The sequence below is a fragment of the Pelodiscus sinensis genome, chromosome 2, assembly GCF_052426305.1.
Source record: "Pelodiscus sinensis isolate ZL-2025 chromosome 2, ASM5242630v1, whole genome shotgun sequence".
In the NCBI taxonomy this organism is placed as follows: domain Eukaryota; kingdom Metazoa; phylum Chordata; order Testudines; family Trionychidae; genus Pelodiscus; species Pelodiscus sinensis.
In genome coordinates, this window is record NC_143053.1 from 263,317,867 (window position 1) to 263,341,448 (window position 23,582).

General features: G+C 69.9%; 1 protein-coding gene across 1 annotated transcript in view; it reads right to left on the reverse strand.

The window, feature by feature from the left end:
• LOC102446201 (SCO-spondin-like) overlaps positions 1–23,582 on the reverse strand; it is a 197,416-nt gene that overhangs the window by 24,955 nt on the left and 148,879 nt on the right. The window contains 22 exon segments of the mRNA XM_089775973.1: positions 318–479; positions 1,229–1,510; positions 1,980–2,026; positions 2,671–2,795; positions 3,689–3,819; positions 4,310–4,468; positions 5,434–5,589; positions 5,662–5,832; positions 5,916–5,962; positions 6,757–6,909; positions 8,281–8,521; positions 8,804–8,935; positions 10,081–10,248; positions 10,453–10,662; positions 14,924–15,091; positions 16,019–16,057; positions 16,725–16,945; positions 17,792–17,952; positions 18,499–18,665; positions 20,458–20,607; positions 21,255–21,478; positions 21,850–21,946. Of these exon segments, the coding sequence (XP_089632099.1) occupies positions 318–479; positions 1,229–1,510; positions 1,980–2,026; positions 2,671–2,795; positions 3,689–3,819; positions 4,310–4,468; positions 5,434–5,589; positions 5,662–5,832; positions 5,916–5,962; positions 6,757–6,909; positions 8,281–8,521; positions 8,804–8,935; positions 10,081–10,248; positions 10,453–10,662; positions 14,924–15,091; positions 16,019–16,057; positions 16,725–16,945; positions 17,792–17,952; positions 18,499–18,665; positions 20,458–20,607; positions 21,255–21,478; positions 21,850–21,946 (3,411 nt within the window).

The window sequence follows — 23,582 nt, forward strand, 5'->3', positions numbered from 1 at the left end:
ATGGGGCCCGGTGGCGGACGGGGGCGGGTGGGCGATGGGGCCCGGTGGCGGACGGGAGCGGGTGGGCGATGGGGCCCGGTGGCGGACGGGGGCGGGCGGGCGATAGGGCCCGGTGGCGGACGGGGGCGGGTGGGCGATGGGGCCCGGTGGCGGACGGGAGCGGGTGGGCGATGGGGCCCGGTGGCAGACGGGAGCGGGTGGGCGATGGGGCCCGGTGGCAGACGGGAGCGGGTGGGCGATGGGGCCCGGTGGCAGACGGGAGCGGGTGGGCGATGGGGCCCAGTGGCGGACGGGGGTGGCGCAGGGCCCGGCGGTACCTGGGCAGGCGGCCGTGTTGCAGCTCTCCGACTGGGCCCGGGCTCCCCGGCACTGTCCGCCCTCGGCCAGGTGCTGCACGTGGCGCCAGCGCAGCCGGAAGCCGCCACTGCAGGGCTCCCGACACGGGCCCCAGGGGCCCCACTCGCTCCACAGGCAGAGATCTGAGACACGCGGGACAAAGCCCCAGTGCTGGGCACCAGGGCACCCGCCCACGGGCAGTGCCCAGCCCCTCACCCGCCCACGGGACCCGCCCACGGGCACTGCCCAGCCCTCACCCCACCCCGCGCACGGGACCCGCCCACAGGCACTGCCCAGCCCGCACCCCACCCCGCCCACGGGACCCGCCCACGGGCACTGCCCAGCCCTCACTCCACCCCGCCCACGGGACCCGCCCACGGGCACTGCCCAGCCCTCACCCCACCCCGCCCACGGGACCCGCCCACGGGCACTGCCCAGCCCTCACCCCACCCCGCCCACGGGACCCGCCCACGGGCACTGCCCAGCCCTCACCCCACCCCGCCCACGGGACCCGCCCACGGGCAGTGCCCAGCCCTCACCCCACCCCGCCCACGGGACCCGCCCACGGGCACTGCCCAGCCCTCACCCCACCCCGCCCACGGGACTCATCCACGGGCACTGCCCAGCCCCCCACAAGCCCCCCTGCCCCCAGGAGCTGCCCCGCCCCACAGACACCCTACCCCGCTCTGCCCACTGGCACTGCTTGATCCCACATGCACCCTGCCCCACGTACAGGCCCTACCTGACCCCACAAGCCCCGCCCCACACACGGGCCCTGCCTAGCCCCACACGTGCTCTGCCCGGGAGCACACATGCCCTGTCCATGGGCCCTGCCCCACTCCTGGACCCTGCTTGGCCCCACACGCGCCCCCCCTCCCCGGGCTGCCATTACCTGCACAGACGTGGGGGTCCGGGCAGAGCCGCTCCTGCTGCAGCTCAGCTGAGCACAGGGCGGCTCTGCCGGCCCAGGGGAGGCCGGTCTGGGGGTCCAGGCAGACCCGGTAGCGCTGCTGCACGGAGGCCAGGGGGGCGACGTCCGGCGGGGGGGCCCCGCTGTCCTGCCAGCCGCCCTGCTGGGCCAGGAGCACGGCCAGCGTGGCGGGGCCGAGAGCCGAGAGGGGCCGGCAGGGGGCGCAGGGCGTCCAGGCCGACCACTCGCTCAGGGGCAGCATGCCTAGTGGGCAAAGCCACAGGCAGGGCCCTGAGCCCCGGACAGAGCCAGAGCCTGGGCAGCAGGGGCAGCATCCGCAGGGCGGGGCATGGGGCAGCTCCCCCCCGCCCGGCTCCTGCTGCCCCATGGGCACTGACGGTGAGGGGGTGTTGGTATTACGGACAGGCTGGCGGGGGGCAAGGAGTGGGGAGCGATGGGGGGCAGGCCAGCTGGGGGCAGGGAGTGGGGAGCGATGGGGGGCAGGCCGGCTGGGGGCAGGGAATGGGGAGCGATGGGGGGCAGGCTGGCAGGGGGCAGGGAATGGGGAGCGATGGGGGGCAGGCTGGGTCCCCCCAGCCATGGTGACCGGTCTGGTGCTGGTGCTGGAGCGAGCTGGGCCCAGAGCTGCCCGGGTCTGTCTGGCTCAGCTGCGTCCCCGGGGTCAGCGCCACCCGCTGGGGAGGGTCCCCAGGGCGCCGGGGGGGGGACTCACCCTGGCAGCTCTCGCTGCTGCACTGCAGAGCCCCCTCCTGGCACACGCTGCGGAGACATAGGGCTGCTCAGTGCCCCCCGCGCCCACGGCTGCCCCCTTGCGCCAACAGCCACCCCCCTGCACCCACAGCCATGCCCCCCCACGCCCACGGCTGCCCCCCCGTGCCAACAGCCCCCCCCTGCACCCACAGCCACCCCCTCCCTGCACCCACAGCCATGCCCCCCCGCGCCCACGGCTGCCCCACTGCACCAACAGCCACCCCCTCCCTGCACCCACAGCCATGCCCCCCCGTGCCCACGGCTGCCCCACTGCACCAACAGCCCCCCCCCGCGCCCACAGCCAGCCCCTCATGCTCACAGCCCCCCCTGTGCCCACAGCCACCCCCTCATGCTCACAGCCCCCCTGCACCCACAGCCACCCCCTCCCTGCACCCACAGCCATGCCCCCCGCGCCCACGGCTGCCCCCCCGCGCCCACAGCCACCCCCTCCCTGCACCCACAGCCATGCCCCCCGTGCCCACGGCTGCCCCCCCGCGCCAACAGCCACCCCCCCGCGCCCACAGCCACCCCCTCCCTGCACCAACAGCCACCCCCTCCCTGCACCCACAGCCGCCCCCCTCCCCGCCCGCAGCGAGCGGCCCCACCGCCCTGGGCAGCGCTGCCCGTCCCCCGCCCGCTGGCCACGCACTCACCACTCCTTGCAGCCCAGCAGCACGCGGGCGCCGGGTGCCAGGTAGGCGGGCCCCTCGCCCGGGCGGGGGTGGAGGCAGCCGCACTGTGCGGGGGGCACGCAGGCGCCCCGCTGCTCCACCAGGCCCTGCGGGCACAGGGACAGGCTACACCCCAGAGCCCGGTGGGGCGGCCCCCCAGCCCACTCCCCACATCCCCCGGGGCAGGAGGGAGGGTTAGCGGGGGGGTTGGCTCTGTGCCCAGGTCCCCCTGCGATTCCCACGGACTCCCCCACACGGGGACTGGCCCAGACACCCCGGCCCAGCCTGGCAGGGAACAAGCCTCTTCCCGGGGGAGACAAGGGGGGGGCGGCCCCTGGCTGGGAGGGGCAGTTTCTGGCTGGGAAACATGAAGGGAACAGACTAAGCTGGGTGCTGAGGGGGCGATGGCCCCCCCCACCCAAGGGGGCTGAGGCTCCCTGGCCCCGACTCCTGCAGCCGCATCTCGTCTGTGCTGGGCGGTACCCCGAGGAGCGACGACCCCCCCTGTTCTACCGGCCGGCGGGGCCTGGTCTGGCTGCTCCGGGGTGCAGGGCCGGGGGGTCCCCGACACCCGTCACAGGGGGGCTCTCCCGCAATGTCCACGCCCAGCCCAGATCCTCGGCACCCCATGAACCCTGCCCCCTCGGGGCCGTGCCTGGCCCGCCCCGGTCCCCTGGTGCCCCGCCCCCGCCCTGCCCCATGCCCCCCGGTGCTCAGCCCCCTCGGGGCCGTGCCTGGCCCGCCCCGGTCCCCTGGTGCCCCGCCCCCGCCCTGCCCCATGCCCCCCCGGTGCTCAGCCCCCTCGGGGCCGTGCCTGGCCCGCCCCGGTCCCCTGGTGCCCCGCCCCCGCCCTGCCCCATGCCCCCCGGTGCTCAGCCCCCACACTGGCGCGTGGCGGGGCACCTGCCCTGGGCGGTGGGTCCCTGCCGCCCAGGGCCCCGGTACGGACCAGCCCTCGCCGGCGCCTCTGGTGGGCACGGTGCCCCGGGGAGCCCCTCACCTGGGGGCAGTAGCAGCCGGGCAGGCAGGCGGGGATGGCGGCGCAGAGGTCCTGGCGCGGCAGCGTGGCGCAGAGCCCGGCGCAGGGCGAGCCGCAGGCCCGGAACTCGAGGGGCGGCTCACAGCTGGCTTCTGCGGGGGCACCGGGTCAGGCCCCGCCAGCGGGGAGGGCAGGGGGCCCCCGCCGCCCCACGGCCACCTCCCCCGTGGGCCCCACAGCCGCAAATGGCTCTGCCTGGCCCCGGGCGCTGCCCCCTCCTAGGGACACGCTGCTGGGGCAGGGGAGGGCAACACCTGCCCCCTGGCCTGGGGCCCTGCCCCAGCTCCCCATGGCTCCCCCCAGGTCCCTGCCCTGGGCCACCCCCACGTCCCACCCCAGCTCCCCCAGTCCCACCCCAGCTCCCCCCGGCTCCCCCCAGGTCCCTGCCCTGGGCCACCCCCAAGTCCCACCCCAGCTCCCCCAACCACACCCCAGTTCCCCCAGTGCCCTGCCCAGCTCCCCAAGGCTCCCCCCAGGTCTCACCCCAGCTCCCCCAACCCCACCCCAGCTCCCCACGGCTCCCCCCAGCTCCCCCGGGGCCCCGCCCCCGCCAGCCCTGCCCTGCCCCACGGCCGGCCCTACCGGAGCACTGGGAGGCGTTGCAGGAGCGGAACTGGCCGTCCAGCCCCACGCAGGGCTCCCCCCGGGGCCCCGGGCCCTGCTGGTTGCGGTAGCGCTGCTGCACCAGGAGGCTGCAGGAGCACTCGGTCCACCGTGTCCAGGGGCTCCAGCCGCAGTCGCCTGGGGGGAGGAGAGGGGCCCAGCGTGGCAGCCAAGGGGGCCGGGCCCAGGGCAGCCGCAGCAGGGCGGGAGCCCAGAGCAGGGGCCAAGCCCCAGGAGAGCTGCTCCGAACAGATTCCAGGCTGGCCGCTTCCCTCCCCCCGGGCCTCAGTTTCCCCTCCAACAGGCATGCTCTGGGGCGGGGAGGAGCAGCCCAACGTGTGCCTCGGTTTCCCCTGCTCCGTGCCCAGCTGCCCAGTGGGGGGTCTCTGAGCTGCGACTGGCCGGGGCCGTACGCAGGTCTGTCCGGGGCCGACCCAAGGCCTGGGGACACATGGGGGGGGCGGTGCCGGCTGGGGAAGGAGCGGGGGGCTCTCACCCGGGAGCTGGCTCAGGAAGGACCCGGGAGGGACAGAGCCCAGGCTGGGCTGACTCTAACCGCCCCCCCCCCCGGGGCTGGCTCAGGCCTGTGAGGGGAGGGGGCCCTGAGGGGCGGGGGCGCTGCGGGGCCCTGACCCCATGGGTCTGAGACACCACGGCCCCCAGCTCCCGAAGACACAGGGCAGCCCCGCCCCCGAGCAATGGGGGGACCCCTCAGGGAACGGACCCTGCCCCCCCGCTCCACTGCAGCCCCGCCCCCGAGCAATGGGGGGTCCCTCAGGGAACGGTCCCTGCCCCCCCGCTCCACTGCAGCCCCCCCGAGCAATGGGGGACCCCCAGGGAACGGTCCCTGCCCCCCCGCTCCACTGCCCCCCGGCCCAGCGAATCAGATGGGGCCCCCCCACCCCCCCAAGAACCCTGCCCCCCGTCCCTGCCCCCCGGCTCCCCCCCACTGCAGCCCCCCCCCCCCGAGCAATGGGGGATCCCTCAGGGAACGGACCCTGCCCCCCGGCTCCACTGCCCCCCCCAGCGGGCGAGATGGGGGACCCCCCAGGCTGAGCCTGAGGAAATGGACCCGGCCCCCGCCCCCCAGCGCGCTGCCCCACCTTCGCAGGGCTGCAGGTAGCAGGGCTCCACCTGCTGGCGGGCGCTGGCGTTGCAGGGGGCGCCGGGGCAGGCGCAAGCCCCCGTCCGCGTGGCCAGCCCGGTGCCACAGGAGCGCGAGCAGGGGCTCCAGGCCGACCAGTCGCACCGCTCGGGCGCTGGGGGGGGGAGAGCGTCAGCAGCTGGCAGCCGTGCCCCCCCCCCCCGCCCGCCCGCGGGCAGCCTCTCACCGGGGCAGGGCCGGGCCGCGCAGCTCTGGGCCTCGGCCTCGGGGCCGGCGCAGCGGGAGCCGTGGTTGCGTGGCGGCGGGTTGATGCAGGCCCTGGTGCGGACGTGGGTGCCCTGCCCGCAGGTGACGGGGCAGTCGGACCAGGGGGACCAGGGCGTCCAGGCGCCGTGCACTGGGGAGACAGGCGGGTGAGCCGGGCGGGCGCCCCACGGCGGCAGGGAGCGGGGCGGGGGAGGGGGCCGGGGCCGCACTCACCCGCACACGCCACGTCCTGGCAGGAGATGCCCTCCGGGGTGCAGCCGCTGGGGGAGGGGCAGATGGAGGGGTCAGGGCGGGCACACCCGGGGGGCTGAGGTCTCCCGCCCGCGTTCTCCACCAATGGGGCCTGGCACCCCCTGCTGGTCTCTCCAGGAATCAGCCCTGGCGCCCCCTGCTGGTCTCTCCAGGAACCAGCCCTGGCGCCCCCTGCTGGACTCTCCAGGAATCAGCCCTGGCGCCCCCTGCTGGTCTCTCCAGGAACCAGCCCTGGCGCCCCCTGCTGGACTCTCCAGGAATCAGCCCTGGCGCCCTCTGCTGGTCTCTCCAGGAATCAGCCCTGGCGCCCCTGCTGGACTCTCCAGGAACCAGCCCTGGCGCCCCCTGCTGGTCTCTCCAGGAATCAGCCCTGGCGCCCCCTGCTGGTCTCTCCAGGAATCAGCCCTGGCGCCCCCTGCTGGTCTCTCCAGGAATCAGCCCTGGCGCCCCCTGCTGGTCTCTCCAGGAACCAGCCCTGGCGCCCCCTGCTGGTCTCTCCAGGAACCAGCCCTGGCGCCCCCTGCTGACCAGCGTCTCGCCCCCAGGTCCCCGGCGTCTTCTGCCCCACTTCAGGCCCATGGAGCCGCTGTCCCCTGGGGGGTGCGGCCCAGCCTCTCAGGCCCTCCAGAATGGCCCCCCGGGCAGGCCAGGGGCAGCCTCGCTGTCCCAGCGCAGGCACTGGAGCAGGGCCCCCAGCTGGGAGCCCAGGGCCCCGGCTCTCAGCCCCCTCACCCCCCCGCCCCATTTGCTACGGGCCCCCTAGCGGGGGGGGCCCAGCCGAGGGGCTGCCCCGGGCACTGACCACTGCTGGCACTCCCCCTGCAGCCAGCGGTCGCCCAGGCGTCGCTCCCAGCCCTGGTGCAGGCACAGGGGGGGGCAGGGCCCCTGGGGGCAGGGCCGCGTCTCTAGCTGCTCCTTCTGGCACTCCCTGGCCCAGGAGCCCGAGGTCGGCGTCCTGGAGAGGAAGGGGGGAGCGTGAGACGGGCACAGCCAGCCCGGCAGGGGGGGGCGGGGGCGGGGGGTCTGAGCCTGGGGGCCAGGGGAAGGGCCCTCGGCGCAGCGCTGCACCCCCGCAACTAGAGACAGCAAGTGCAGAGGCTGGGCCCCAGCCATAGCCCCGCCCCTCCCCACAGCGCCCCCTGCTGGGCGTTCCCCCCACAGCCGGCACCCCGCCCCTCCCCACAGCGCCCCCTGCTGGGCGTTCCCCCCACAGCCGGCACCCCGCCCCTCCCCAGAGCGCCCCCTGCTGGGCGTTCCCCCCACAGCCGGCACCCCGCCCCTCCCCACAGCGCCCCCTGCTGGGCGTTCCCCCCACAGCCGGCACCCCGCCCCTCCCCCCCCCACAGCGCCCCCTGCTGGGCGTTCCCCCCACAGCCGGCACCCCGCCCCTCCCCAGAGCGCCCCCTGCTGGGCGTTCCCCCCACAGCCGGCACCCCGCCCCTCCCCACAGCGCCCCCTGCTGGGCGTTCCCCCCACAGCCGGCACCTCACCCCTCCCCACAGCGCCCCCTGCTGGGCGTTCCCCCACAGCCCGCACCCCGCCCCTCCCCACAGCGCCCCCTGCTGGGCGTTCCCCCCACAGCCGGCACCCGCCCCTCCCACAGCGCCCCCTGCTGGGCGTTCCCCCCACAGCCGGCACCCCGCCCCTCCCCACAGCGCCCCCTGCTGGGCGTTCCCCCCACAGCCGGCACCCCGCCCCTCCCCACAGCGCCCCCTGCTGGGCGTTCCCCCCACAGCCGGCACCTCACCCCTCCCCACAGCGCCCCCTGCTGGGCGTTCCCCCCACAGCCGGCACCCCGCCCCTCCCCACAGCGCCCCCTGCTGGGCGTTCCCCCCACAGCCGGCACCCCGCCCCTCCCCACAGCGCCCCCTGCTGGGCGTTCCCCTCACAGCCGGCACCCCGCCCCTCCCCACAGCGCCCCCTGCTGGGCGTTCCCCCCACAGCCGGCACCCCGCCCCTCCCCACAGCGCCCCCTGCTGGGCGTTCCCCCCACAGCCGGCACCGCGCCCCTCCCCCACCGCGCCCCCTGCTGGGCGTTCCCCCCACAGCCGGCACCCTGCCCCTCCCCACAGCGCCCCCTGCTGGGCGTTCCCCCCACAGCCGGCACTCCGCCCCTCCCCACAGCGCCCCCTGCTGGGCGTTCCCCCCCACAGCCGGCACCCTGCCCCTCCCCATAGCGCCCCCTGCTGGGCGTTCCCCCCACAGCCGGCACCCTGCCCCTCCCCACAGCGCCCCCTGCTGGGCATCCTCCCAGAGCCCGCACTCTCGCACAGCGCCCCCTGCTGGGGCAGGCTAACAGGGCGCTCCCGGCAGCCCGGGGACCCACCTGAAGCGGGTCTGCAGCCCGTCCCCGCAGGTGACGCTGCACGGGGACCAGCTGGACCAGAGGCTCCAGCCGCAGTGGCCGGGGGGGCAGAGGCGCTGGGTGCAGAGCAGCCGCCCGGCCGCACACGTGCAGTTGTTACAGCCGTCGTGGTGCAGGCTGCCGGGGGCCCAGCTGTGGCCCTGCGCGTCGGTGCACTCGCAGTGCTGCGGGGAGACGCAGGCGCCGTCCTGCTCCAGGGTCCCTGCAGGGGGCAGAGGGTTACAGACCCGCCTGCTCCGGGTGTCATGGCCCCCACACTGCTCGCAGGAAACGGAGAGTCGCCGCCCCCTGCTTTCGGCACCGGGGATCCGAGCGCCAGGCCCTGTCTCGGAGGTGGGCCGGGGCCCCTGCGGCGCGCAGCCAGGGACCCTGGGACGCTCGGGGAGACGGGCTCCAGGCAGCCCTGCCGAGGAGGCCGCAAGGGGGGTTAGCCCCACGGCAGTGGTGGCCCCAGCGCCCCACAGAGCCCCCCAGGGGCACCCACCGTCGGGGCAGCGGCAGCCGGGCTCACAGGCCTCCCCGTCCTGGCACACGATGCCCTCCTGCAGGTCCCAGCAATGGCGAGGGCATCGGCTGGCGCAGTCCACCATGGCCATGGCAGGCGGGCAGCCCTCCTCTAGGACACAAGGGGGGCAGGTCATCGCAGGGCCGGGGGGAGACCCTCCCTGCAGCCCCTCACCCAGGCCGGGCAATGAGAGTTGGGGGGGGGCGAGGCTAGAGGGGCAGAACCGGGTGGCAGGATGGGGGAGGGACAGGGCTGGAGGGGCGGATCCGGGCAGCGGGGCGGGGGAGGGGCAGGGCGGATCCGGGCAGCGGGGCAGGGCTGAAGGGGCAGATCCGGGCAGCGGGGAGGGGAGGGGCAGGGCTGATCTGGGCAGCGGGGGAGGGGTGGGAGAGGGGCAGGGCAGATCTGGGCAGCGGGGCAGATCCGGGCAGTGGGGCGGGGCTGAAGGGGCAGATCCGGGCAGCGGGGCGGGGGAGGGGCAGGGCTGATCTGGGCAGTGGGGCAGGGCTGAAGGGGCAGATCCGGGCAGCGGGGCGGGGGAGGGGCAGGGCTTATCTGGGCAGCGGGGGAGGGGAGGGGCAGGGCTGATCCGGGCAGCGGGGCAGGGGAGGGGCAGGGCTGATCCGGACAGCGGGGCAGGAGAGGGGCAGGGCAGATCCGGGCAGCGGGGCAGAGGAGGAGCAGGGCTGATCCGGACAGCGGGGCAGGAGAGGGGCAGGGCTGATCTGGGCAGCGGGACAGGGGAGGGGCAGGGCTGATCCGGGCAGCGGGGCGGGGGAAGGGCAGGGCAGATCCGGGCAGCGGGGCGGGGGTAGGGCAGGGCAGATCCGGGCAGCGGGGCGGGGGAAGGGCAGGGCAGATCCGGGCAGCGGGGCGGGGGAGGGGCAGGGCGGATCCAGGCAGCGGGGTGGGGGAAGGGCAGGGCAGATCCGGGCAGCGGGGCAGAGGAGGGGCAGGGCTGATCCGGGTGGCAGGGCGGGGGAAGGGCAGGGCAGATCCGGGCAGCGGGGAAGAGGAGGGGCAGGGCTGATCCGGGTGGCAGGGCGGGGGAAGGGCAGGGCAGATCCGGGCAGCGGGGCAGAGGAGGGGCTGGGGGTAGCAGGCCATGCTCCCGGCTCTCACTGCCTAGGCAGGGCACTGGAGAGATGGGGGGCCCATCCCATCCCAGATCCCAGGGCCCCTCCCTGCATGGCCCATCCCGCCAGAGGCCAGGCCCCCGGCAGCCCGGCCCCCCCCCCGCCCTCCCCGCCGCCTACCGCAGGGCTGGGGGTTGCAGACGCGCCCCTGGTACTTCTCGCCCGGGCACTGGGCGCCACCGTTCTTGGGCGGGGGGCTGCTGCAGGTGCGGGTGCGCACGGAGCGGCCCCCCCCGCAGGTGCGGTCACACCAGGACCAGGGGCTCCACTTCGCCCAGGCTCCGGGCACTGGCCGGCGGGCACAGGTGGGGAGAGACGGGGGGGGGGGAACAGCGGTTAACTGCAGACACGGCCCTGCCCCCCCGCTGGCCCAGCGACCCTCCCAGCCGGCGCCAGGCAGCCGGGGCCCGTGGGCGTGTCCAGGGCACAGCGGGCACTGAGGGGCTGGAGGGGCCAGCGACACCCCCTCTTCCCCCGAGCCCGCGGCCCTACCTTTGCAGGCCTGCAGGTTGCAGAAGCGCCGCTCCATGTTTGCCGTCAGGATGTCCTGGCACCAGAGCCCCCCCTGCCCGGGCGGGTGGTAGGTGCGCAGGCGCCGTTGCTGCCCCACGCCGCAGCTGCGGGAACATGCGCCCCAGGGCGCCCACGGGGTCCAGCTGCAGTTCCTGCCGGCGCACTCCTCGCCCAGGCACGGCGGCACCTCTGCAAAGGAAGTTGTCATGGGATAAGAGGGAAGGTCCTTTCATGGACTGAGAACTGGTTACAAGACAGGAGACAAAGGGTAGGAAGAAATGGTCAGTTTTCAGAGTGGAGAGGGGTCACTAGTGGTGTCCCCCAAGGGTCAGTCCTGGGACCAAACCTGTTCAACTTACTCATAAAAGATCTAGGCAAAGGGGGAAACAGGGACGTGGCAAAAGTTACAGATGATCCCAAACTGCTGAAGATAGTTCAGACCAAAGCAGCCTGTGAAGAGCTTCACAAAGATCTCACCAAACTGAGAGACTGGGCAACACAACAGCAAATGAAATGTAATGTGGATAAGTGTAAAGTAACGCACATCGGGAACAATAACCCCAAGTAGACATACAATATAATGGGGGCTAATTTAACTACAGCTACTCAAGAGAGATCTTGGCGTCACTGTGGAGCATTCTCTGACAACATCCAGGCAGTGAGCTGCGACCGTCAGAAAGGCAAATAGACTGTTAGGCGTCAGTAAAAAAGGGATGGAGAATAAGACGGAGAATCTCCTCTTGCCTCGATATAAAACCATGGGACGCCCACAGCTTGAATACTGTGTACGGATGTGGTCACTTCATCTCAAGAAAGAGCTATTGGCATTGGAAAAGGTTTAGAAAAGGGCAACAAAAATGAGGAGGTTGGAGCGGGTCACATATGGAGAGAGATTAAAAAGACTTTGTTCAGCTTAGCAAAGAGGAGACTAAGGGGGGATACAATAGAGGTCTATAAAATCATGAGTGGTGTGGAGAAAGTGACTAAGGAAAAGTTCTTTACTTATTCCCACAATATAAGAACGAAGGGTCACCCAATGAAGTGAATAGGCAGCAGGTTTAAAACAAACAAAAGGGAATTTTCTTCACTTAGTGCACAGTCAACCTGTGGAACTCCTCGCCTGAGGATGTGGGGAAGACCAGGACTTTAACAGGGTTCAAAAAAGAGCTAGCTAGATTCATGGAGATTAGGTCTATCAATGGCTGTTAGCCAGGATGGGTAGGGAGGGGTCCCTGGCCTCTGTTTGTCAGAGGCCGGTGTGGATAAATCCCTGTGATATTCGACTTTGTATTAAGATCTTGTCCTTTTCGATCTGTCTCTGTTAAGTGTCTTATAGAATCTCTGGAACATTTCTCCTGGAACTTTGTATGAAGATACCTAGATCTTGTAAGAAAAAACTGTCTTTTGAGCTCTCCCCTTTCCTTGATTGCCCTGTTGAAATGAACGAGGTGTGAATGGGGAATGGAAGGGGAGCCCCTCCAGCAGCAGTCTCAAGGGTGGAGAAGGTCTGGGAGCCAGACCCAAGACAATCCCTGCAAAGTGAGCTCATTAAGAGGACTGGACAGACAGACGCCTTGGGAGTCAAGCAGCAAGCGCCTGCCCTTGGAAGGACTCTCTCTGGAGCAGCATGAGGAAAGGCCAGGTGATGACTAATTGGCTGCATGAGAGGGATAAATTGGAGGCGTCTTGCAAAGGGACCCCGGGTTTTCATCTTGTCAACATGGGAGCATCGATCCAGATCGGCAGAAACCCGGTTCCACCCCTCCCCCATCTAACTTGCCTGCCCAGTGCAGTTAGGGGGAGAAACTTTTGGTAACAAGAAGACGGAGTGTGCTTGTGTGAGTGCATGAGTGCACTGTGTCGTATGCATACGATAAATATTGATTGATCTATGTATGTTCCATAAATGTGGCGCTTTGCCTTATGCCCCTGAAAAAGATCCCGGGTGCTTCTTTTAAGCACAACATTTTGGTGGAGAATTGCGAAAGGGGGAAGGTACCACGAGCATTTGTTGAGTAATGTAAAGATGTTGAGAAGTATGGAAAAGTGATCATAACCTCGAAAAGTATTAAAAAGTGATCGATCAGTAAGGTGTGCTCACCCCGGTGGTAGAAGGCCTGGTAAAGAGAGGAGGAGAAGTAGCTTTCTCGCTCCCCCGGTCGTAGAGTTCCAGCATTAGAAAGAAGGGAGGAGAATTAAATGTCTTGCTCCAGGAAAAAGAGGTATTGGTATTGCTATTCTAGTCCCAGTAGCAGGCAACATGGGCTCAGGGTCGAGGGCCTCAGGGTATACTAGAAAATGTTTAAACGTAAGCAGTCTTTTAAGAAGGCTCCCAGAGAGGAGACTGAGAAATTGGCATTTGTAAAAGATGTTACCCCTTTTGAACAAATCTTGCAAAAATTCGGACATAGCCCTTGCTCTGATCAAGTGTTAGCTGATGGCCATACGATTTCAGACCTAGAAGACAAATTGGCTAACTACTTATGGATATATAAACCCTCAACTCCAATGGAAAAGGAAGCAGCTGCAGTCTGGCTTCTATGGAAAAACTGTAATGAGATGTTCCTCACATTGACCGAATATAAGAATCCAAATATGAAACTGCAAAACGTAAAAGCCTCTGCTGCAGAAGTGGAGAGGTGGAAACGCACGTCCCTCAGTACCCAGACACAGCTAGATTCCCTTAAGGATGGGTACTGAGAGTTAAAGCAACTCTCAGATTTTTTAGGAATATGCTTAAGAAAAGGACCAGGAGGAGTGGGGCTTAGTGAACAAGGCCATCCTCCTTGCTAAACTGGTAATGGGACAAAGCCTGAGTCTGTGGAAAGGAGCCACTTTCCATTTAGCAAGAAAAACAGGATCAGGCAGGTAAAAGATAGATTGAAAGTCTTGCGGCAGAACTGAGAAAAAGCAGTAAGTACTGGAAATTGAAATCCTTAAAACATACTTACAAGAGTCGTATCTGAAACAAGGCCAGTTTTCATTAAGAGATAAGAAAGTGTTTTAAGAAAAAGAAAACCCACTGAGAATTTAACTCTACAGAGAATGGAGGGAATTGAGCAGTTGTGAAAATGCTAAAATGGTATAGGGAAAAATTGGGGTTTCTTTGCAGCCATTCGGAAGGAAAAATGGGCCCTTTTCCAAAGGAATGTCTGTAAACAATCCAGGCGAATTTGACTCAAATCCGTACATTCGATTAGAGATACTGCAAAAAGAACTTTAAGGGGGTTTCTAGTGGAACTGAACTACCCCAATGAATAAAAGGGAATGTAATCGTTGTACAGCTATGTAGACAGAGTGTAAGAAAGGTTGAGAGAGAATGTATGTGAATCTGTGCGTAAATATATATATACTGTAAATAAGTGAGGTTTTCAGGATCCAGTAATCTTGTTGTGAAAGTTAGTGTTTTCTAGGGGAGGTTACTCGTGTCTCACCTGTGCACTGAGGCAGGTTACTCGTGTCTCACCTGTGCAGGTTACTCGTGTCTCACCTGTGCACTGGGGCAGGTTACTCATGTCTCACCTGTGCAGGTTACTCGTGTCTCACCTGTGCACCAGGGCAGGTTACTCCTGTCTCACCTGTGCAGGTTACTTGTGTCTTACCTGTGCACTGGGGCAGGTTACTCATGTCTCACCTGTGCACCAGGGAAGGTTACTCATGTCTCACCTGTGCAGGTTACTCGTGTCTCACCTGTGCACTGGGGCAGGTTACTCGTGTCTCACCTGTGCACCAGGGCAGGTTACTCGTGTCTCACCTGTGCAGGTTACTCGTGTCTCACCTGTGCACTGGGGCAGGTTACTCGTGTCTCACCTGTGCACCGGGAGAGGTTACTCGTGTCTCACCTGTGCAGGTTACTCGTGTCTCACCTGTGCACCGGGACAGGTTACTCGTGTCTCACCTGTGCACCAGGGCAGGTTACTTGTGTCTCACCTGTGCACCGGGACAGGTTACTCGTGTCTCACCTGTGCACCGGGGCAGGTTACTCGTGTCTCACCTGTGCAGGTTACTCGTGTCTCACCTGTGCAGGTTACTCGTGTCTCACCTGTGCACCGGGGCAGGTTACTCATGTCTCACCTGTGCACCGGGACAAGTTACTCGTGTCTCACCTGTGCAAGTTACTCGTGTCTCAACTGTGCACCAGTGCAGGTTACTCGTGTCTCACCTGTGCACCGGGACAAGTTACTCGTGTCTCACCTGTGCAGGTTACTCGTGTCTCAACTGTGCACCAGTGCAGGTTACTCGTGTCTCACCTGTGCACCGGGACAGGTTACTCGTGTCTCACCTGTGCAGGTTACTTGTGTCTCACCTGTGCACCGGGACAGGTTACTCGTGTCTCACCTGTGCAGGTTACTCGTGTCTCACCTGTGCACCGGGACAGGTTACTCGTGTCTCACCTGTGCAGGTTACTCGTGTCTCACCTGTGCACCGGGGCAGGTTACTCGTGTCTCACCTGTGCACTGGGGCAGGTTACACGCCTGCTCCTGGAATGATTCTCCGCTGCAGTTGGCTCCTCCCCCACAGATCCGGGTCCGGGTTTTTGTCGCCGGGACCTCGGGGTCGGTGCAAGTTTTGGAGCAGGGACTCCAGGGGGACCAGAGGCTGAAGCCCTCCTCGGAGCCTGGAGGGCAGGGGCAGGGGGCAGAGGGGTTAACTCACTGCTCATGGCACAGCTGGCTTCCAGGCCCTGCCCCTGGGGAGCAGGAACGTAGCCCCGCCCCTGGGGGAGCAGGAACAGAGCCCCGCCCCTGGGGAGCAGGAACGTAGCCCCGCCCCTGGGGGAGCAGGAACGTAGCCCCGCCCCTGGGGAGCAGGAACGTAGCCCCGCCCCTGGGGGAGCAGGAGCGTAGCCCCGCCCCTGGGGGGGCAGGAGCGTAGCCCCACCCCTGGGGAAGCAGGAACAGAGCCCCGCCCCTGGGGGAGCAGGATTGCAGCCCTGCCCCTGGGGGAGCAGGAGCGTAGCCCCGCCCCTGGGGGAGCAGGATCGCAGCCCCGCCCCTGGGGGAGCAGGAACAGAGCCCCGCCCCTGGGGGAGCAGGATTGCAGCCCCGCCCCTGGGGGAGCAGGATCGCAGCCCCGCCCCTGGGGGAGCAGGAGCGTAGCCCCATTACCGGGGGACACTGAGGCATAGAGGGGAAGGGACTCACGCAATATCACAAAGAGCCAATGCAGCACTGGGGTCCTACGCCTCTGCTCTAACCACTAGACCCCACTGCCCTCCCAGGGCTGGAGTAGAATGCAGGAATCCCGGATCCCAGCACACACACTAACCACTAGACCCCACTGCCCTCCCAGGGCTGGAGTAGAATGCAGGAATCCCGGATCCCAGCACACACACTAACCACTAGCCCCCACTGCCCTCCCAGGGCTGGCGATGGAGCCCAGGAACCCAGGCCTGGGCGTTGCTCTGGGGCCTGGCATGGGGACCCCCCATCAGAGGCTGGCAGTGGGCGCAGGCTGCCGGGCGGTGGACCCTGCTGTGCTCTCCCCTCCCTGCGGACGGAGGCTCCGGCCCTGGACCCCGTTTGTAACACCCCGCCCCCCTCACCTGGCACGCTGGGGACCGGCTCCGAGGGAACAGCCGCCGCTGGGGGCAAAGAAAAGGGAGAGGATGAGTCTGCAGCTGCGGCTTCCTCTCGTGCCCCCTGGCAGGGCTGCCCGCCGGGAAGGGGCAGGGCCCGGCTCGGGGCATGAGGTGCCCGGGGGAGGGGTCTGCGCACAGAGGGTGGGCCCCGGGGAGCAGCAGGCGCAGCCGAAGAGGAGACGCCCCTGGCTAACGGGAGCCTTGGCAGGAGCCGAGCCAGGCCCGTCGGCAGGAACAGGGCGAGCTCTGCCCGGTGGGGGGGCCCCCCTGGGCTCAGCCGGCCCGGTCCCGGGGCAGGTTCTCCAGCGCCCGGCGCCTGCCCCCACCCCAGGCTCTCTAGCGGAGCCGCTGCAGCCCAGCCGGTTGGGCACCGAGCCGGGCTCCGGCGCCCGGCCCGTGACCCCCGTGGGAAACGCAGGGGCTTGCGTGGCTCCCCGGGTGCCTGCTGAGCACCGCCCCACGGCAGCGCTACGGTGCCCCCCTGCTTGTTCTCCGGGGGGGGGGGGAACGGCGGCTGGGCCACCCAGTGCCAGCGGCAGCAGCACTAGCGAGGGCTCTGCCAGGCTGGCGCTGCCCCACGGGCCCACGGCGCAGGCTCGGTGCCGTGGCATGGAGGGGCCTCTGGGCAGGGCCACAAGGGGGGGTCTGCAGAGCGCGGGCACCGGCTCACCTGGGCAGTCGGGCGCCTGGCAGTACTTGGTGTCCGTCCGCGGGCCCACGCAGGCCTTGCCCCCATTGGCGGGTGGGGGGCTGGTGCAGCTCCGCGCCCGGCTCCTGTGCCCCAGCCCCCCGCAGCTCAGGGAGCAGGAGCTCCAGGGGCTCCAGGGCGCGAAGCCGCCGTCCAGCGGGCACAGGCTGGCGGAGCAGTTCAGCTGGCCGTGGTGGCATGTGCTGGGGGGCGAGGGCGGGGGTGAGAACGGGGCAGGGAGGGGTCCGATGCAGCCTGGGGGACGAGCTGGCCGCAGAGCCGGGGGGCAGAGCGCAGGGAGGGGCGGGGCGGGGCAGGCCATGGGGCGGGGCAGCAGATGCTCGGAGGACAGGCTCAGTCCCCCGGCCCAGATCTCCCTGGAGGGCTGCCCCCCACAGCGCCGGTACCCCCCACGGTGCACCAGCACTTGGCCCCACTGGCAGCTCAGCGGGTGGTAAGAGGCCCTGGGAGCAGGCGGCTGGGGGGGGGGGGGGCGGTTTAGAGGCAGCCGGGGGCGGGGGGCTGGGGTTGCCAGATGGTTTTACCAAAAATACCAACCCCCCCCCCCCAAAACAACAACAACCGGGGAAAAATTCTGTTGAGGACAAAAAGGGGGGAAACCAAAGTTGTTGAGCAAGAAAAAAAAAAGGACCCAGAGAGTTCTTACGCCAAAAGAAAGAAAAAGAAGAGCGTGGCCCCTTTAAGAAATGCCTCTGAGGCTTTTTTGGCTTTAACAGGCTCCCGTATTCCTTCCCGAGCCAGAAGACAGCTCCCCTGCGGACCCAGGGAAGTGGGGGCCCGGTTGCTGAGCGTGTGTCGGGTTGCCAGGTGTCCGGGATTTTCACCTCCTGGCAGGGAAAACCCCCAGAAAATACCGGACATTTCTGGACATTTTCGGCGTCCGGTCTTCTCTGAATTTCTTTGCCGGAGAGGAGGTGAACATACCGGGCTGTCCGGGTCAGTACCGGACGCCTGGCAAGCCTAGCGTGGGCTAGGGAGTGGGGCCGCGCTGGGCGGGTTTGCCCCCCCGGAGCCCGTGGCCGGCTCACCAGGTGCTGCAGGCCGAGTGGATGGTGTCGCGGGGCTGCAGCTCCTGGCCCGGCGAGAGCCGGTGGCCCTGGGCGGTGATCGCGGCGGGGAGGGCGCTGGCGTTGGCCGAGCGGTTCTGGAGCGCCCACAGCATCTGTTCCGTCAGCAGGCAGGGACACTCCTTTGTGGGGGACAGGCACACTCAGCCGGGGACAGAGCCCTGGGCACAAGCACACAGCCAGCGAGCACCCACAATGCACCGGGGCCTGGCTTGGCGCACGTATCCCCCACAATGCACCGAGCCTGGCTTAGAGCACGTATCCACCCCACAATGCACCGGGGCCTGGCTTAGCACACGTATCCCCCACAATGCACCAGGGCCTGGCTTAGCACACGTATCCCCCACAATGCACCAGGGCCTGGCTTAGCACACGTATCCCCCACAATGCACCAGGGCCTGGCTTGGTGCACGTATCCCCCACAATGCACCAGGGCCTGGCTTGGTGCACGTATCCCCCACAATGCAGCGGGGCCTGGCTTAGCGCACGTATCCCCCACAATGCACCAGGGCCTGGCTTGGTGCACGTATCCCCCACAATGCAGCGGGGCCTGGCTTAGCGCACGTATCCCCCACAATGCAGCGGGGCCTGGCTTGGTGCACGTATCCCCCACAATGCAGCGGGGCCTGGCTGGGCAGGGGCCGGTGCCCGTGCCGGGGGTGCCTGACCTGCACGCAGGCTCCGTGGTGCTGGTAGGTGCCCGCCGGGCAGTGGCACCCCTCCTCGCAGCCGTCGGAGAAGCAGCCCATCTGGCGGGCGAGGTGGGCGCAGCTGTAAGGGCAGCCCTCGTCCCGCAGGCACTCCCGGTACAGGCGCCCCACCGGGCAGCCCACCTCTGCGGGACACGGACAGGCTGAGCTCCGGGGCGCCCCGCTCACCGGCCCCCACCTGGCGCCAGCGCACCCCACAGCTGGGCCCCCCCACTGCAGAGCCAGCCCGGCTGCTCCCACCTGCCACCCCCCACTCCCTCAGCACACGGGGGAAGGGGCTGGGAGGGGGGGCAGTTACTGCCCAGGCTGGGGGGCGGTAATTCTCCAAGTGGGTGGGGGATGGGGGTAGTCACTCCCTGGGCCAGTTGGTCTTGGGGGGGCTGTTAGCCCCTGGGGGGCAGACACTCCCAGGGGGTGCGGTCACTCTTGGGGGGGTCAGACACTCCCAGGGGGTGCGGTCACTCCGGGGGGGTCAGACACTCCCAGGGGGTGTGGTCACTCTTGGGGGGGTCAGACACTCCCAGGGGGTGCGGTCACTCCGGGGGGGGTCAGACACTCCCAGGGGGTGTGGTCACTCTTGGGGGGGTCAGACACTCCCAGGGGGTGCGGTCACTCTTGGGGGGGTCAGACACTCCCAGGGGGTGCGGTCACTCCGGGGGGGGTCAGACACTCCCAGGGGGTGCGGTCACTCCGGGGGGGGTCAGACACTCCCAGGGGGTGTGGTCACTCCGGGAGGGTCAGACACTCCCAGGGGGTGTGGTCACTCCGGGAGGGTCAGACACTTCCAGGGGGTGTGGTCACTCCGGGGGGTCAGACACTCCCAGGGGGTGCGGTCACTCCGGGAGGGTCAGACACTCCCAGGGGGTGCGGTCACTCCGGGAGGGTCAGACACTCCCAGGGGGTGCGGTCACTCCGGGGGGGGCAGACACTCCCAGGGGGTGCGGTCACTCTTGGGGGGGTCAGACACTCCCAGGGGGTGCGGTCACTCCGGGAGGGTCAGACACTCCCAGGGGGTGCGGTCACTCCGGGGGGGTCAGACACTCCCAGGGGGTGCGGTCACTCCGGGAGGGTCAGACACTCCCAGGGGGTGCGGTCACTCCGGGGGGGGCAGACACTCCCAGGGGGTGCGGTCACTCTTGGGGGGGTCAGACACTCCCAGGGGGTGCGGTCACTCCGGGGGGGGGGCAGACACTCCCAGGGGGTGCGGTCACTCCGGGGGGGGGCAGACACTCCCAGGGGGTGCGGTCACTCCGGGGGGGTCAGACACTCCCAGGGGGTGTGGTCAGACTCCGGGGGGGGCAGACACTCCCAGGGGGTGCGGTCACTCTTGGGGGGGTCAGACACTCCCAGGGGGTGCGGTCACTCCGGGGGGGGGGCAGACACTCCCAGGGGGTGCGGTCACTCCGGGGGGGGGCAGACACTCCCAGGGGGTGCGGTCACTCCGGGGGGGTCAGACACTCCCAGGGGGGGGCAGACACTCCCAGGGGGTGCGGTCACTCTTGGGGGGGGGGGGGGGTCAGGGGGGGGGGCAGACACTCCCAGGGGGTGCGGTCACTCCGGGGGGGGCAGACACTCCCAGGGGGTGCGGTCACTCCGGGGGGGGGGGGGGGGTCAGACACTCCCAGGGGGTGCGGTCACTCCGGGGGGGTCAGACACTCCCAGGGGGTGTGGTCACTCCGGGGGGGTCAGACACTCCCAGGGGGTGTGGTCACTCAGGGGGGGGGCAGACACTCCCAGGGGGTGTGGTCACTCCGGGGGGTCAGACACTCCCAGGGGGTGTGGTCACTCCGGGGGGGTCAGACACTCCCAGGGGGTGCGGTCACTCAGGGGGGGGCAGACACTCCCAGGGGGTGCGGTCACTCCGGGGGGGGGGCAGACACTCCCAGGGGGTGCGGTCACTCCGGGGGGGTCACTCACCGAGGCAGACCTGGGTGTGGCAGGTCTTGCTCTGCATGGGCAGCCCCTGGCAGGCCGGCTGGAGACACCGGCGCGTGCGGACCTGCTCCCCCCCGCCGCAGGACACGCTGCAGGGGCCCCACGGCGACCAGGGGCTCCAGGGCGCCTCCTCTGCAGGGCGCAGACACCGGGTACAACGGGCCCCCCGCCTGCACCCCGCCTCCTGCCTCCTGCCCCCCGCCTGCCGTCTGCCTCCTGCCCCCGCCTCCTGCCCCCGCCTCCTGCCTCCTGCCCCTGCCTCCTCCCTCCTGCCTCCTGCCATCTGCCTCCTGCCCCCGCCTCCTGCCTCCTGCCCCCCGCCTCCTGCCTCCTGCCTCCTGCCCCCGCCTCCTGCCATCTGCCTCCTGCCCCCGCCTCCTGCCTCCTGCCCCCCGCCTCCTGCCTCCTGCCTCCTGCCCCCGCCTCCTGCCATCTGCCTCCTGCCCCCGCCTCCTGCCTCCTGCCCCCCTCCTCCTGCCTCCTGCCTCCTGCCCCCGCCTCCTGCCTCCTGCCATCTGTCATCTGCCCCCCACCCTCCTGCCATCTGCCCCCCACCCTGCCCCTTGCCCCCCATCTTCACCTGCCTCCATTTGTCCCCATCCGCTGTCTGCCCCCACCCCCATCTGCTCCCCTCCGCCCTCTCCCACCCACACCGACCCCGGCCATGCCAGGGCTCCCCCTCCCCACCTCCTGGCACCCGCCGCGCGGCAGAGCAGGGATGTGCCTTGCGGCGCTGTGCCCCTCCCCCCGTACGGCGGCCCCCAGCGCCGGGTTCTCACCTGGGCAGGGCGCCTGGCCCGGGCAGGCTCGGTGCTGCTGGCCGTGCCCGGCGCAGCCCCTGCCCCCGAGCTGCGGGGCCGGGTTGTCGCAGGCCCGGAAGCGGGACTGGGTGCCCTCCTGGCAGCGCTGGGGGCAGGGCGACCACGGCCCCCAGGCGCCCCAGCCGCCGTCCAGCCGGCACGCGGGGTCCGCGCCGCACCGCAGCTGCCCGGCCTCACAGGTGCTGCCGGGGGAGAGCGTGTTACAGCCAGGCCCCCCCCCCCGCGGATCGCCCCACCCCCGCTATGGGGGGCCAGAGCGCCGCGCGGCCGGCGGGTGTGAGCCCATCAGCACGGCCCCCCCATATCAACAGCCCCGTCGCGGGCAGGGGCTAAGGGACCAGGGCCAGCGCGGAGAGCCCGGGGCGGCCGTGGGGGGCAGGGGGCCAGGCTGGGCCGCGGCGATGGGGTCTGCCAGGGGCACCTGCCCCGGAGCACCCCGCGGCCCAGCAGCCCCCAGGGCCACCCGGGCGGGGTCCTGCTGCCCAGGGCGCATGGGGCTGCACGGGCCCGTTCCCGCCGCGGGGAGCCCGGTTCCCACGGCGCCGGCACTCACCAGTTGTGGCAGGGCCCGTGCACCGTCTGCCCCGGCTCCACGGAGCCCCAGGGCCCGGCGCCCGCCCAGGCCGAGAGGGGCTGCTGCTCCGGGGTCCCTGCGGGGAGACGGGGGGCGTCACCCTCCCAGGGAGCCCAGACACCCCGCCCTCCCCGCGCCCAGCTCGCAGCCAGGTCCTGCGCCCTCCCTGCGCCCTCCCCCACACACCCAACACCCCGCCAGCCCCTGCGCCCTCCCTGCGCCCTCCCCCACCCACCCAACCCCCCGCCAGCCCCTGCGCCCTCCCTGCGCCCTCCCCCACCCACCCAACACCCCGCCAGCCCCTGCGCCCTCCCTGCGCCCTCCCCCACCCACCCAACCCCCCGCCAGCCCCTGCGCCCTCCCCCACCCACCCAACACCCCGCCAGCCCCTGCGCCCTCCCTGCGCCCTCCCCCACCCACCCAACCCCCGCCAGCCCCTGCGCCCTCCCTGTGCCCTCCCCCACCCACCCAACCCCCCGCCAGCCCCTGCGCCCTCCCCCACCCACCCAACACCCCGCCAGCCCCTGCGCCCTCCCTGTGCCCTCCCCCACCCACCCAACACCCCGCCAGCCCCTGCGCCCTCCCTGCGCCCTCCCCCACCCACCCAACCCCCCGTCATCCCCTGCACCCTCCCTGTGCCCTCCCCCACCCACCCAACCCCCGCCAGTCCCTGCGCCCTCCCCCATCCACCCAACCCCCCGTCATCCCCTGCACCCTCCCTGTGCCCTCCCCCACCCACCCAACCCCCGCCAGCCCCTGCGCCCTCCCTGCGCCCTCCCCCACCCACCCAACCCCCGCCAGCCCCTGCGCCCTCCCTGCGCCCTCCCCCACCCACCCAACCCCCCCGCCAGTCCCTGCGCCCCTCCCTGTGCCCTCCCCCACCCACCCAACCCCCGCCAGTCCCTGCGCCCTCCCTGCGCCCTCCCCCACCCACCCAACCCCCGCCAGCCCCTGCGCCCTCCCCCACCCACCCAACCCCCGCCAGTCCCTGCGCCCTCCCCCACCCACCCAACACCCCACCAGCCCCTGCGCCCTCCCTGCGCCCTCCCCCACCCACCCAACACCCCGCCAGCCCCTGCGCCCTCGCCCACCCACCCAACACCCCGTCATCCCCTGCGCCCTCCCTGCGCCCTCCCTGCGCCCTCCCCCACCCACCCAACACCCCGCCAGCCCCTGCGCCCTCCCTGCGCCCTCCCCCACCCACCCAACACCCCGTCATCCCCTGCGCCCTCCCTGCGCCCTCCCTGCGCCCTCCCCCACCCACCCAACACCCCGCCAGCCCCTGCGCCCTCCCTGCGCCCTCCCCCACCCACCCAACCCCCGCCAGCCCCTGCGCCCTCCCTGCGCCCTCCCCCACCCACCCATCCCCCCGCCAGTCCCTGCGCCCTCCCCCACCCACCCAACACCCCACCAGCCCCTGCGCCCTCCCTGCGCCCTCCCCCACCCACCCAACACCCCGCCAGCCCCTGCGCCCTCCCTGCGCCCTCCCCCACCCACCCAACCCCCGCCAGCCCCTGCGCCCTCCCTGCGCCCTCCCCCACCCACCCAACCCCCCGCCAGTCCCTGCGCCCTCCCCCACCCACCCAACACCCCACCAGCCCCTGCGCCCTCCCTGCGCCCTCCCCCACCCACCCAACACCCCGCCAGCCCCTGCGCCCTCCCTGCGCCCTCCCCCACCCACCCAACCCCCGCCAGCCCCTGCGCCCTCCCTG